Genomic DNA, 15,303 nt, shown 5'->3' on the forward strand with positions numbered 1-15,303 from the left:
CTCAGCGTTCTCTAAGAGTTCCCGATATTTAGCAGCACTCAAATAATTATCGATCAAGATAACTGCAGATAAGATTGGTTAGCTTAGTTGTAAAAGAGAAAAAAAAACATATATAGTATTTTTTATTTTTTTTTGGTAAAAAAGGGGCTCTAAGCAGAGCTAAAGAACAACCGAGCGAGAATGGGCAATCCCATAAGCATCCTTAAACAAAAAGGGGCTAACTCCCAACGGGAGAGTATGGTAAATAGTAAGACCAAGAGGGATGGAGAAAGCTAGGCTCGCCATATAATCCGCTGCAAAGTTAGCTTCTCTGTAAATATGGGAGACAGAAACTTGCCAATCCATCTTTAGATAATCCTTGATAGCTCGAATCAGAGAAGCATAGTGATTGATTTCCAATGTTGGCTTGGTCACCAACTGCAGCACACAACGACTATCTACATATATAGTATTTTTTTATTGAGTGGTTGGAGATTAATTTTAATAATGTCGTAACATAATTTACAAGCAAGGTCCTGGGAGAAGGTAAACGCAATAAAATATAAGATGTTATATTAGAGAAGAAGAGACACAATCACGTAATTTGATTTTCTTTAGTTTTTGCATGCATCATATGAGTTGGCAAAAGCTCATCTTCTTATTTTACGTATTATTTTATAGCAAGTAGAACCAAAAAGTGAAATAGGAGACAATCGATTATAAAATAAATTTTGGAAGATCAAGGCAAGGAGACAAAATATATATATTGATTGTTTCTTTGCTTTCGCATCAGCATGACAAAGAAGTGAGAAGCAAAAAATCTAAGAAGGTTGAAGATTTGCAAGCTTAGCTGTGAATGTAATGGAAACGTTCTTCATATCACATGGATCGCCCACGTTGCCTATTGACGAATCGTTACAGGTAAGGCATTTTCTCAAGGCTTGGAAAGAGCAAGTGTTTTTGCGAAAACCCAATTCGATTCTGGTGATATCTGCACACTGGGAGACCGACGTCCCCACTGTCAATGTCGTTCGCCAAAACGACACCATCTACGATTTCTATGGCTTTCCAGAGCAACTCTATAAGGTTCAATTACTTTTATTTACTTTAATCTATTTTTGGTATAAAATTGTCAATCTCAGTATTGTTTATTGATTAATCAATTAACTCTGCCCCTGGTCCTGGGACCAGCTAAAGTATCCAGCTCCAGGAGCTCCTGATTTGGCAAAGAGGGTGAAGGAGCTGCTTAGGACGTCCGGGTTCAATCATGTTAAAGAAGACACAAAACGAGGGCTGGACCATGGGGCATGGACTCCACTCATGCTAATGTATCCAGAGGCCAACATCCCGGTTTGCCAGCTATCGCTTCAGCCCGAAAAGGATGGAACATACCATTACAACGTAGGCAAGGCGCTGGCCCCTCTCAAGGACGAAGGCGTCCTCATTATTGGTTCCGGAAGTGCCACTCACAATCTCAAGGCTCTACAATTTGATGGCGATTCGGTTGTCTCCTGGGCGTCAGAATTTGATTGCTGGCTTAAAGATGCTCTCCTTCAAGGAAGGTAATCATGTATGTGGAAGTGCTAATGCTTTTAGCGGCGCATCCGCTGATTTCTTCTTCTTCTTCTTTTTGAAAAGAAAAAAAAAAATTTAATTGCTCTATTCTGTTGATCTTCCTCCAGATATGAGGATGTGAACCACTATGAAGAGAAGGCGCCGTATGGGAAAATGGCTCATCCTTCGCCAGAACACTTTTACCCATTGCATGTAGCCATGGGTGCCGCGGGCGAAGATGCAAAGGCTGAACAAATTCACCAAAGCTGGCAACTCTGTTCTCTTTCTTGTTCCTCTTACAAATTTACAGCCGCCACTGCCAGCTGAAATTTTGTACTGCACATACTTATGCCATCGAGTTTGCTTCTATTCTCGAATAAAATTAAATCAAATCAAATTCTGGATGAGTTATTGCCAATGTGTTTTGTGTGTTCATGTGTTGGGAGTAAGACTAATTTTTGTTTGCAAGGGTGCTTTCGGTGCTTCGAGATGCATTGTATGGGACTATATTAGAGTGCAACAATTCAGAACCATTATTGAATAAATACATCAAATGAGCTGGACAAATTCGCAGCCACATTAAAGGTTCTACAATATTTAATGCCACTTTGACAACAGAATGGGCAGTGCCATTACAGAGGGTTGAAGTGTTGCAATATCGCAGCTGATTTAGTTTTTTTAGCATCTCTTGGATACCATCATTGGTCCCAAAGATTCCAGTTTTGCTGCATTCCCTTCCAGTCTCCACAAATTCTTGACAATCAATTTCAATTATCAGTGGCACTGGCACACATGCTGCCTTCCCTGCAGTTTCAAGTCCAATTGGGCTAATCGTTAAGTCCATTTATAACGTAACAATGATCAGCTGAAACTGGTTGACGCCCGAGTTCCATCTTTCTAAACCCCTCTCATCAATTTTCTCTCAAGACTGGTGCTACTAGCTGTTTTATTAAATTAGAACCCATAATTAATGTTATTAAACCTTCACTCTTGCAATTATAATAGAGGAAATATATAATTTAACAAACTCCCTTTGGGCTTTGCCTCTTTCACAAAACTCTTTGCATTTTATTTTTTTTAAATGAGCTTCATTTAGTATAACTATGATTTAGTTAGTAGAGCTTTTATGAATGAAATTTTTATAAAAAATATTTAGTTATTTAGTCATCAGGTGAGGGTTTTTATTAAAAATTATAATATTATTTTAATGGATAAATTTTGTAAAGTTATACTATGAAAAAGTTGAAATAGAATTATTAAATAAGTAAAAAATATTTTAGATATTTTAACATTTTAAATTATCTTTTCAATATGTACTTTTAAAAACTAAAAAATTGAGCTTTTGCTATTGTAGATAAAATGGCTTATTTAATTTTCAAAAGTTTTACTAAAAAAAATCAAATAACAACATAATTTTTTAAGAAAATTAATGGAATTAAATAAGTAGTTACAATAATTAAATAAGTCATATCAAAGAGACATGTATTATTATTTTCACATCTGCAACTCTTAGTGCTATCATTACTCTCATTTAAATATTATGTTGTAATTATAAGATAAATACTATGTTGTAATTTGAAGACCAAATGATTTATTGTAAAGATTGATGAATTATAGCATTCAACAAGAAATTTTTGTAGTCAAATACTCTTCAATGCATAAAGAAGAAAATCTTTGATAGAGAGAATAGGGTGACGGTCCAATTAGAGTTAAAAATTTGATCTCTAAGTAAATGTACATTGGACTTAAATAAATAATTACCATTCCAAACTTCTATAACTGAAATAAATACAAATTTGTTGATGATGGGTGGTAAGACTCCCGGAGAAAAAAAAAAAGAAAAACAGAAAAATAAAGAAAAATAAATTTCATTCGAGTGGTGAATTTAGCCTGTGTCTGGTGAGCACACGGTGGTTGCTGCCTTGCTGGTGTGTAGTTGGAACTTTGAATCCAACTAATATGTTTTATTTTATTATTTTATTTTAAATTTCATAACTAAAATAATACTTTAACCACATCAATTGAGATAATTGGAATTACTGTTGGCATACTCTTGCTCATATGTGAAATCGGATTATATTTATTTAGTTAATTTTAAATACGTGTAAAAAAAAGAATCTTATTATTCTTTAATGGTTCGAATACCAAAATTACCCTCAAACTATGGACCTGTTCTAACAAATTTAGTTAATAATAAAATCCGCTCACCTAACCTAAGTTGGCTTCCAGATAAAGCCTAATTAGCCGCTTAGGTGGTGCTGAGGTCATCACCTACGTCTTTCTCCAGTTATTAATACATATCACCTTGCACGAATTGAAAATCCCAAACTTTGAATTGCAGAGACTCAAGTTCCTTCCTCCAGCGCTCGCTCATTGAATTTAAGGGGTAGGTGCTCTCTCCTCTAAATCAGTCTTTGTTTTCGAAAATATATAAATATACATAGATGAGTACTGTGAAGAACACGTTCTTCATATCGCATGGATCGCCGACGCTGTCTATTGACGAATCGTTGCCGGCGAGGCATTTTTTAAAGGCATGGAAAGAGCAAGTTTTTACGCAGAGACCCAATTCAATTCTTGTGATATCCGGTCACTGGGAGACCGACGTTCCCACTGTCAACGTCGTTCAGCAAAACGATGTCATCTATGATTTCTACAACTTCCCTGAGCAGATGTACAAGGTAAATAGCTTATAAATTCATTTTTTTGGGGAAAAAAAAAAGTGAAACGAATCAAATGTATTTGTATCTCATATATTCAGTGGTTAAAAAATTGGACTTTAATTTATTGTTACCACCACACCAGCTAAAGTATCCGGCACCAGGAGCTCCGGAATTGGCAAAGAGAGTAAAGCAACTGCTGACAGAGTCTGGGTTCAATCACGTCAATGAGGACACAAAACGTGGGCTTGATCATGGCGCGTGGGTTCCGCTCATGCTAATGTACCCGGAGGCCAATATCCCTGTGTGTCAGCTCTCTGTTCAGACCCGAAAGGATGGAACTCATCACTACAACATGGGCAAGGCTCTAGCGCCTCTCAAGGACGAAGGTGTACTCATTATTGGTTCTGGAAGTGCCACTCACAATCTCAGGGCTCTCCAATTTGATGGTGACTCTGTTGCTTCATGGGCTTCGGAGTTTGATAACTGGCTTAAAGACGCCCTCCTTCAAGGAAGGTAAGTGTAATAAATTAATTATATATACATACAGAGATGGCATTACATCGATAAAAGTTAAATTTTTGAATTTATGTAACTGCATGCTTTATTTAATTTGTTGCTACATACAGATATGAGGATGTGAATCACTATGAACAGAAGGCACCGTGCGCAAAGAAGGCTCATCCTTGGCCCGACCACTTTTACCCACTGCATGTAGCTATGGGTGCTGCCGGCGAAAATGCAAATGCAGAACTCATTCACACCAGCTGGCAACTGGGTACTATTTCTTACTCCTCGTACAAGTTTACTGCGGCAGATTAAAATTTCCAATACATAACACACACACACACACACACACACACACACACACATATATGCCATTTGGTTGTTTTCATTATCGGTTAGCTCTAGAATTTGAGAATAACTGCGCAACATTATTGTTTTGGTTGGACATTTTCTATTTGTCTTCTTTGAAATTGTAAGATTTTTTTCTGGTTCAGAGGCATGCCTATGATATTATGTATTGCGGTTTTTTTTTTTTTTTTTTTACCGCTGCTTATTGTCTAAAAAGCTGAGAAAACCACGAGGAAACAACATACACATAAAAAAAAAATTAAAGAATTAAAAGGGAAAAAAAGTGCTCTATAAAAGAAAAAAAAGAAAAGAAAGTGAGCTGCTCCCTCTCTCTCATACAACATACAAGCGAGTTGCTGCTCGTAGATCTCCTCCTCTCCCTCACTCCCTCACGAGCTCACTCTTTCAGGAGCTGATGCAGATCTCCTCCTCTCCCTCTCTTCGTCTCCAAACTCAATTCGGGCCTCTCTCTCCATCTCCCTCGGGAGGGAGAGAGGGAACAGCTCATTTTCTTCTTTTTTTTTTCCTTTTATAGCAGCGCTTTTTTTTCCTTTTAATTCTTTAATTTTTTTTATCAAGAAAGTTGAGAGCCACTGGTGAGAGAAATGGCATTACTGAATGTTGTATGCTGCTTCTCTCGCGGTTTTCTCGGTTTTCTAAACAATTAAGCAGCGCTCTTTTTTTAATATTTTATTATTCAACGCTCTGTTTTTAATATTTTATTATTCAAATGCTAGAACCACGTGGGGCGAACACCCGGAACGGCGTCACATATGCCGTTTCGGCTGCCGTTCTCTCGCCCCTCGTGCCCTCTAGCATTTTCCTTTGTTTTTCCACATGAAAGCATTTTAGGCACACTAATCCCCAAAAGTCATAAGAAAAGGTACACCAATTCAACGGATCGACAGTCACCGAATGACGCCAACACAAAAGATAATTAATTGTTTTTTGGGTTATTTTTTTATCATGGTTCTGATTATTATTTGAGTAAATAATTTAATTATTAATTGATAATTAATAAATAAAAAAATAAAAAAAAAATTAAATTTTATTCATATATTATCATTAAAAGACACGTGATAGAAGATCTTTAAAAATTAACGGAGCTCATGATCATATTCCTTATTTTTCGCCACCCCATAAGAATGATAAATTTTGCCGGGCACCTTAATCTTTTAACAATTATCACCGTAGACTCATTTCGTTAAAATTTAACATCAATTTTAACGGCTTTGACATTTATTCACTGAAATCACCATAATGCCCCCATATAAATTGAATTGATTGTGGGTATTGGAGGACCCATACATTTTTAATGAATTTATTACTTGAGAGCTGGCACGTTATTTTCTTGGAAAGATATTTATAGAATGTAAAAAAATGATAAAATAAAGACCGAAAATAATCACAATTAAATTAAAGCTATTTTTTAAGAAATTAAATAAAAACTATAATATTAATTGGACACTATGAGTTCTGGAACCAAACCCCCTAAGACATCTTTAACTCCAAACTCTAGCATCATGGCATTTCTCAGTATTCATAGCAATCACCAAATATCTGCTTTGAAAGCACCATAGACAACATAAACTTCCAATTTTTATGCACAATTAAAATAATTTATATATCAATCAGATTATAAAATACCCAAACCTAAAAATCAATAAACAATAACATTGAAACCCTAAAATTATAAGATTGTGATTTTGCAGACACTAGTCACCATTGTTGATGCTGCATCAGTTAGCAGTAGGCCACGACTCATCGAACTGCCAAGCCTCCTTATCTCGCGTCACGCTCTTGTTGCTTGTTACCACCCAAAAATGGGCATTCGCTGTTGCTTGGTTACAAGTTTTAAAAATGGAGTTAATCTATGCCTTGGTAAAAGTAGATGTTGCACATAAAAAATCATCTAAAATAGTTTAATATGAATACTATGATACTGATTAAATTGCCGTTAACAAATCGGACTCAACAATTAACGAAGGTAAATCAACTTCGCTTACAAGTTGGAGAGTAAAACATGCAGCTTCCACTTCAGTAACATTAACTTAATCAAAGTAGACACCAAAATCAACTCTTGCCGTTATAACCAACTCATGATGAGTACGCATTATAGTTGGGTAGTCAACCTTCCCACCCTCAATTTATTTTTATATTTAAATGCTTTTTATATTATTTATAATAACAAATTAATTTCATATCTAATCATCTTATTAGTTGTATAAGTCATATTGTAATGAAGTATCAAACTTAAATTCTATTATTATTATTATTTGAAATTAAATTGGGCATAAGGGGGAAAAGACATCCGCAGAGAAGAAATAGGACCATTCGATGATGAGGCAGAAGATTCCAGTTATTGCTGCAAAGGCACGAAACTTTTTCTTATTCTTTTTTCTTATAAATTCAGTTACTCTTTTCATTTTCATTCATTATTCTGCAAATCCATCGAACGTCACACGTGGGCAACAGTCACGGTTGAGTGTGATGGACACATTCTTCATATCACATGGATCGCCGACGTTGTCTATCGACGAGTCGCTGCCGGCAAGGGGTTTCTTACAGGCATGGCAAGCGAAGGTCTTCTCACAGAGACCCAATTCAATTCTGGTGATATCTGCTCATTGGGATACCGATTTTCCCTCTGTCAACGTCGTTCAGCGAAACGATACCATCCACGATTTCTATGGCTTCCCCAAACAGATGTATGATGTACGTATCCCCTCATTCCCATATCTATTCGATTTCTTAAAATTTTTAACATATTACAAATTCCTTTTTTTTAATTTGTTTAATATCCATGTGAGCATTTCATGAACCATACCCTTTCTTTTGGTTTTAAATTTGGATAATATTCATAATAATTGGTAGGTCTAAGACGAGTTTAGATCATTTATATTTAGACCCTTAATAATATTTTTTTTTTAAAAAAAAAAGTTGATTTCACATAATGCTAATAGACTAATGGTGGGTTTTGTACTTTGTAGAGAAGGTTATGGTTTGTGCTGTGCACGTTTTGACTGTGTGGTGGTCGATAGGCTGGGTTATGGTCAATTTTTGTGGGTTAATTTGATCATGATTTGGTTGTAGCTTTTCAACTAATATATTATAGAAATTTCTGGGAATACTTTCTTTATTTAGAGCTCTATATTTTACTAGTATCTTTCACATTTACGTGCATTGGCATACTTTTGTTGGCCATTTCTTCTTCATCAAGAAATTATTTCATCCTTTATATTTACTACTTCTACTGTCATGTCTTTACTTTAAAGTAGAACAAAACCTCTTGTATTTGTGGTTTGTAGTTATATAAACTGCCAAATTTGATGAAGACAATGACGCGCTATAAAATTGACTGTATATATCTCATGTAAAAAAAGGAAAATGAATCAATTGCTTTTAAGGATTCAACGTGTTGCTGTTGTAATCAAAATCGAGGGAAAATACTTTGCAAAATTTTGGTCTGTTTTGAAATGCATGAACAATATTGCTACTGGAAGGGAAATTGAAAAAACAATTGATCAAGGTTATTTTGTCAATGTTGAATGAGGTTTGTGATCAATCTGTTATATGTTTGTATTGATACAATTCGAAAGGTCATAATCAATTCAAATCGTGGTTAATGTAATAGTGGAGGAAGCCATTTTATCAGTTGCATACATCACAAATATGGTGAAATAGTTGTATTGAAGTTCTAATATGCTAATACTAATGGGATGAAGAAAGCTTGAGAGTGCATGACTTGATGACGTCTCACAGACGTGCATATTTCTACTTTAGTAATGTGCTGCCCATCTTACCAGCTCAAGTATCCTGCACCAGGAGCTCCAGAACTGGCAAAGAGGGTCAAAGATTTGCTCAAAGCATCTGGCATCAAGCACGTTAATGAAGATAGAAAACGTGGGCTTGACCATGGTGCGTGGGTTCCACTCATGCTAATGTATCCAGAAGCTGATATTCCTGTGTGCCAGCTCTCAGTTCAGATGCATCATACTGGAACTTATCATTACAACATAGGCAAAGCATTGGCCCCTCTCAAGGAGGAAGGAGTCCTCATAATTGGTTCTGGAAGTGCGACACACAACCTCAGGGCTCTTCAATTTGAAAGCAGTTCCATTTCATCATGGGCTTTGGAGTTTGATAACTGGCTTAAAGATGCTCTCCTCGAAGGAAGGTAATTATTTAATGTTTGCTGCTAGAACCCATTCTTAGTTTTATGTTGTCAATTTGAGTTTGATTTTGATTTTCTGTAAATTACACCATTTAAACACTGTTTCTTAGGGATGGTTTCTATGGTTGGGACAGGATATGGAGTGGCCATTGCTTTTAGAAGCTGTTCATTTTATTTTTTATCATTTGGACCAATACACGATTTTATTTTAGTTTTTCTGGGATCGGGTCTTATATTAGGAGGTCTGGGAGTGGTATTATTTACCAACCCAATTTATTCTGCCTTTTCCTTGGGATTGGTTCTTGTTTGTATATCATTATTCTATATTCTATCAAATTCCCATTTTGTAGCTGCCGCGCAACTCCTTATTTACGTGGGAGCTGTAAATGTTTTAATCATATTTGCTGTAATGTTCATGAACGGCTCAGACTGTTCTAAAGATTTTCAGTTGCTTTTAGAATTGAAGTACTTGATTCTTCCTGCAGTTATGAGGATGTGAACCACTACGAGCAGAAGGCACCACACGCAAAAAAGGCTCATCCTTGGCCGGAACACATTTATCCATTGCATGTTGCTATGGGTGCTGCTGGCGCAAATGCTAAGGCCGAACTTATTCACAGTAGCTGGCATTATGGTGCTCTTTCTTATTCCTCGTACCGGTTTAAAACATCCAGATAAATTTCCATTGCAGCCTTGCTGTATTATATACCATTGAACAATGATACTCACCCAACTTAAATCCCACCCAAAACCCACCATTTGTCAAAAACAGCAGTACAGCACCCACCTTTGCCTATTTAATGTAAGTTAAATTTATGGGCAGAATCTTAAAACAGTGCTGCAGCTCTATAGTTGAACGCCGCCTTTGTCCACGTCTCCAATAACCCGAGGGAGAAACCCCTTGAAAAAAGGAAAAAAAAAACAGAATGGGTCCGCCCCACCTATTGTTGAAGACTTATGTAAAGACGTTCAACTATTTAGCAACAACTACTTTTTAGTTAATTTATACAGGGTTAATTTCGGTCTGCTCCTCGTGACAATTTTCAACAAATCGTTCCCTAATCTATTGAAAACATTAAGTTACTTCTTAAAATTTATTATCTTTAACCATTGATTATCGTTAACTTATAAAAATATAAAAATATTTTGATGTTAATAAAATATTCTTGTAATGACGTTGTGAGACTAAAAAAAAAAAGTAATTGATGTATGATTAGTAATTAGAAAATGATAAAAGTAATTGATGTATGGCTAGTCATTGAAAAATAAATTAAAAAATAAAATTTTGAAATAACTTAATGAGCTTAAATAAATTGATAATTTTTTTAAATTAGACATGTTAATTAAATAAATTACCAGACGAATCATCACATATAAATTATGATAATGTCATCTTTGTCTTTTTCTTTCATTTCTCTTCATCTTTTTTTTTTCATTCTTACTCCTTCATCTTTTCTTTTCATTTGTTTTTTCGCCATCCTTACTCGTTCTTTGTCTTTTTCTTCATTTCTTCTTTTATTTCATGTACATGACTCCAGTAACTTTTTTTTTCCTTTCATTTTTCTCATCTATACTCCTTTTCCTTTCATTTGTTTTTTTTTTTCTTCCATGTACATGAATTCAGTAGCATTTTTTTTTTCTTTCCTTTTATTTTTCTCATCCTTACTCCTTTCATTTGTCAGTAGCATTTTTCTTTTATTCTTTGATTTTTTTTTATATCTATATTTTCTTTAAGTAGCTTTAAAAAATGAAAAAAAGAATAATAATGATAATAATTAAAAATATGAAAAAGGTAAAATATTATATATTTTCTATTTGTAGCTTTTAATTAATTTCTATATTTATTTTTTAAAATATTTTTTAATACGAAAAGATAAAATTTAATCCGTTCAAAAAATTAGTCATATAGGCACAAAATAAAAATATTTTAAAGTATTAGGGAGCATACTATAAATATTTAAAATATTTATGTGTGTTTTGAGAAATCTAGAAAGATTTGGACCCATGAAAATTAGTCTACCTAGGTTTGACATTTTTCTGTTAATTGACTGTTAGGAAAATGTACATATACTATTTTATCTTTTTACCTATTAAAAATAACAGAGAAATAATAAATTTTGAGGGATAACTTGATATTTTCAATAATAAAATGAGCGATTTGAAGATTGTCACTTCACGAAGTGGTAGGCTAAAATTAACCCAAAACTAAAATTTTGTTCCCTACATCGGTAAAATAATTTGGACTAATCCACAAACTAAAATAACATATGCCTAATCCTTAATGTCAAATTAACCCATAAATGTTTTAGTAGTTTTAGAGATTAATTTTAGCATACAAAAGCCACCAAATTTGTAGCGATAGAGTAGGATTATTCTAGTGCATGCAAATAGCTGTTCAAATTATATTATAAAAGATTTCACCTCGAGTGATTTGATGTTTTTAAACTCATGATTTTTCATTTTAGTGAACAAAACTTGTTGGTCCATTGATGTACTCGTGGCTCCATTTGTAATACCGCCAAATGATCAAGTGTAACTTTCCCCACTATTGCTATCCAAATATAAAGGTTATCAACCTTTTTAATTAGTATAAATTGACTCGTTATTATTATCCTTTGTACAATTTATAATGTTCGCCCATATATATTATGCTGATCCTTTGAATATTATTTTACACGCAAGCACACACACAAAAAAATAAAAAAGAATTTAATATTTTTTTTAAAGTGAACAAATTAAGAGATTTTATTTTTCGGAAAAAAAGGTATAGATTTATTGATTATTAGCCTACAATAAGAAATAATATATATAGAGAGCTAGGAAATGATTGATGGGAACTCTTATTTTTATATATTTAATAAGCACAAAAAATTTTGTCATTACTTGAGCATTAGCTATAAAGTTTCCTCTATATTAAAGCTCAAGTGCATCAAGACCAAATCTAGCGCTTCAAGGTATCAGACAAGGAGGCAAAAAAGAAAAAAGCAGCCAGCTCAATGGCACCCACATAAATACAATCCAGTCCCAGACATTTAAATATAGGAATAAATATATTATCAAACTTCCAAAGAACTTGCAATTTACTCTTCTAATTCATAAATATAATTTCTTCCCTTCATCATTGGCTTAAGTAAACAATATATTCTATCTTATTAAATCAATGAGAATTTTTTGTTTCTTTCTTTTTGTTAACTGAACCAACTAAGCTACATTCACACCGAAAGAAAATGTGCCAGCTACATCGTTAAAATTAAGCTAGTGAGTTAGTGGGGTTCAATTCGTGTGTCTGTTAATTTTTTTGTGCATCTATAATCTAAATATATTATCAGGTTATCAGAGGCCTCAACCTAGCTACGAATCATATAAAATTAAACGATGATATAGGAAACATATGCATTAATTATTTTTGCTGCCCTTGTGAGCTCATATATAGTGGTATATATATATATATATATTTTTTTTTGTAGAAAATGAAGCAGCCACAATACCACTATTTTCATTAATGGTTATTATTGAAGCGGCAGTGCATGCAGTTGCATGGAATATAGAGACATGTTCACAGTTTCTGTAATTTAAAAGTTGAGGTTGTTGATCTCTCTCTCTTGAATCTATTTCAAATGTGAGTACACGCGTGACAGAAATGTTTTTAATTTAAATGGCTGAGAGCTTGCCATAGCTAAGCTTTCAGATTGTTGTGCAAGCAAAGCAACAAGTATCCCTTGTTTATTAACTTATTGTACAATCGATATATATATCTAATTAACCTTAAACCTCTCTAGTCCCTTCTTTCCGATATGTAAGAATTTTCTCTTTCTTTCTGATCGTCAAATCAACACATACACACACATCATTAATTAGGATGAAGTAGAGTAGTCAGTTCCCTCTACTAAATATAAGTACACGTACCGTTGAGCACTAATTCCTTCAACCCTCCCCACCCTATTCTCTCTTTCGCTTTCATTAAGTTATTTTAATTATTATATGGTATGGCCAGTTGGTATTGCTTCACTTGCAAAATTGATCATCATAAAAGAGGAAAAAAAAAGAAGATATTAATTTAATTCTATCTATTCCGTCCAAACTCTCCATATATACAATTCTCCTTCAGTTTTTCCGAATAAATTTAAACGCGTTTGCTCTCTCTCTCTCTCTCTCTCTCTCTCTCTCTCTCTCGTTAACCAATTTTCCAAAAGAATCCAATGTTAGCCATAGCTAGGATTCTTCAACATATCTCTTTTTCCATTAGAACTAATTAACGTGTCGGTTTCCCTGATAGATCGATGTTCATTTCTTCCTCAGTAACCTTTCATAATTGTTTTTGTTATCACTAGCTATGTGCCACTGCCACAAGATCACATATAGCAACAACGAAGAGTCAACTCTGAAAGCAAACATCCCATATTCCCAGACACTCAATAATCAGTAGTGCATATACATATAAAATAAGTTGTTGTGTGTGAGAGAGATGAACAGTTCTTCAAGCCCACCGAAGGAGAGACAATTTATCGTGCTTGTTAACAGCTCAAACTCAAATGGTAACATAGTCGTGCAGGATCATGAGGAAGAGAAGAATCCTTGCAAAAAGGTGGTGAGGTACAAGGAATGCCTGAAGAACCATGCAGCAGCTATTGGCGGCAGTGCCACAGATGGATGCGGCGAGTTCATGCCCAGCGGAGAAGAAGGCTCCATTGAATCCCTAAAATGCTCGGCATGCAACTGCCACAGAAACTTCCACAGAAAAGAGATAGGATGTGATGCTCACTACCATCATCTTCATCAGCAGGCCATGATGATGCTCTCCGGAAATAGCGGGTCGGCGCATTCGGCATCGGATGAGAAGGTTGAAAGAAGAGGTGTGGTTGTAGGAAGGCCAGCTCCAGCTGACGATGATGATCATCAAAAGAGGATGATGATGAGAAAGAGGTTTAGGACAAAGTTCACACAAGAACAAAAAGAGAAGATGCTGAGCTTTGCTGAAAGGGCTGATTGGAGAATACAGAAGCTTGATGAATCTGTTGTGCAGCAGTTCTGTCAAGAGATCGGGATCAAGAGGAGAGTTCTCAAAGTTTGGATGCACAATAACAAGCAGAGTTTCGCCAAGAAAAACTCGTCATCGTTTGATTAGTCGAAGTGAAGCAGCAGCTGGTCTTTTCATTTCTACCATTTTATCAATATAATTTTCATGCATGTTTCCAAATAATTTTCAGGGCCTGTTCTTGTATTTGTATCAGATTTTCATGTTACTCTAGCTAGGTCATACAGCACTCTTTCCATGTTCTTGAGAGTTGAAATGTTTCTAGTACTGAGGGGCTAGACTGTATCCATTTCATGCAGCATTACAAGTGCTTCGAAAAAGAGAGGGAAAAAAAAAATGCAGAAGGTGAGAGTTCTAATTTAATCTAAAGAATAATGGCAGAGAGTCATTTCTTTTAGTTAGAAATAATTTAAGTTTTAATTTAAAAATTTAAGAACATCATCTATCCCATTAATGTTATTCATAAAAAGTGTGCGCCCCGACTCTTTATTAAGAGTTATTTCTTTTAGTTAGAGATTAATAAACCTTCAAGTAAAGAATGTACAAGTATAGAATAAGCCATCGCAATATTCTATCATCCACACGATATACACTATTGATCAGACAATAAATACGAGTATGGCACATCAAACTTCGCAGGTAAAGATTACTTATGAAAATTAGAAGAAGCAAGATATTGTTTAATTACCACGAATGGCCGACCAATTTTAAGTGCATGTGCTTGTCACTCAGCGGAAGTACTGTACCGAATGCATTTTGAGGAAATTGATGTAGTAGAGTTAAAGCTTAGGATACCAACTTAGAAAGAGATAATGGAATAGAATTAGGGGGTTTAATTATGATAATCATAGACAGTAATTGATGCCTCCATGATCCTTTAGTAACTAAGGGAGAGATGTAATTGATTCCCATAATTTCTTTATTATAAAACGGTTGCTGGGTGATGTTTTAGGCGGCTGCGTATCCCTAAATCTATAGCTTAATCATGTTAATCATGCTGAGACCAACACTAAGTATTGATTAATCATAGAGTAAAACACGCTTTA

The 15,303-nt window shown here is 34.6% G+C and overlaps 4 protein-coding genes across 7 annotated transcripts; all 4 read left to right on the forward strand.

Annotated features, from left to right (window-relative positions):
• Positions 1-693: 693 nt before the first annotated feature.
• On the forward strand, positions 694-2,100 carry LOC102606990 (extradiol ring-cleavage dioxygenase-like). The gene is made up of 3 exons (XM_025102101.2): positions 694-1,065; positions 1,171-1,541; positions 1,662-2,100. The coding sequence occupies exons 1-3, from the start codon at positions 841-843 to the stop codon at positions 1,858-1,860; spliced, it is 795 nt and encodes a 264-aa protein (XP_024957869.2). The 5' UTR covers positions 694-840; the 3' UTR covers positions 1,861-2,100.
• Positions 2,101-3,793: 1,693 nt separating this feature from the next.
• LOC102612815 (extradiol ring-cleavage dioxygenase-like) lies at positions 3,794-5,193 on the forward strand. The gene is made up of 3 exons (XM_006466160.4): positions 3,794-4,214; positions 4,339-4,709; positions 4,823-5,193. The coding sequence occupies exons 1-3, from the start codon at positions 3,978-3,980 to the stop codon at positions 5,013-5,015; spliced, it is 801 nt and encodes a 266-aa protein (XP_006466223.2). The 5' UTR covers positions 3,794-3,977; the 3' UTR covers positions 5,016-5,193.
• A 139-nt stretch (positions 5,194-5,332) lies between these two features.
• LOC102612511 (extradiol ring-cleavage dioxygenase-like) lies at positions 5,333-10,247 on the forward strand. Of its 4 annotated transcripts, XM_025092203.2 has the most exons (4): positions 5,333-7,421; positions 7,524-7,763; positions 8,855-9,225; positions 9,708-10,247. In XM_025092203.2, the coding sequence occupies exons 1-4, from the start codon at positions 7,386-7,388 to the stop codon at positions 9,898-9,900; spliced, it is 840 nt and encodes a 279-aa protein (XP_024947971.2). In that variant the 5' UTR covers positions 5,333-7,385; the 3' UTR covers positions 9,901-10,247. The 4 variants fall into 4 exon arrangements, with proteins under 4 accessions (XP_024947971.2, XP_006466222.2, XP_024948144.2 ...); XM_006466159.4 differs by having other exon boundaries at positions 5,333-7,763; XM_025092376.2 differs by lacking the exon at positions 9,708-10,247 and adding an exon at positions 9,333-9,571 and having other exon boundaries at positions 5,333-7,763.
• Positions 10,248-12,917: 2,670 nt separating this feature from the next.
• On the forward strand, positions 12,918-14,600 carry LOC102606691 (zinc-finger homeodomain protein 3-like). The gene has a single exon (XM_006466498.3). It carries the CDS (start codon positions 13,688-13,690, stop codon positions 14,345-14,347), a length of 660 nt encoding a protein of 219 aa, XP_006466561.2. The 5' UTR covers positions 12,918-13,687; the 3' UTR covers positions 14,348-14,600.
• Positions 14,601-15,303: the final 703 nt, after the last annotated feature.

This window comes from Citrus sinensis, chromosome 7, assembly GCF_022201045.2.
Source record: "Citrus sinensis cultivar Valencia sweet orange chromosome 7, DVS_A1.0, whole genome shotgun sequence".
NCBI classification, from domain to species: Eukaryota; Viridiplantae; Streptophyta; class Magnoliopsida; order Sapindales; family Rutaceae; genus Citrus; species Citrus sinensis.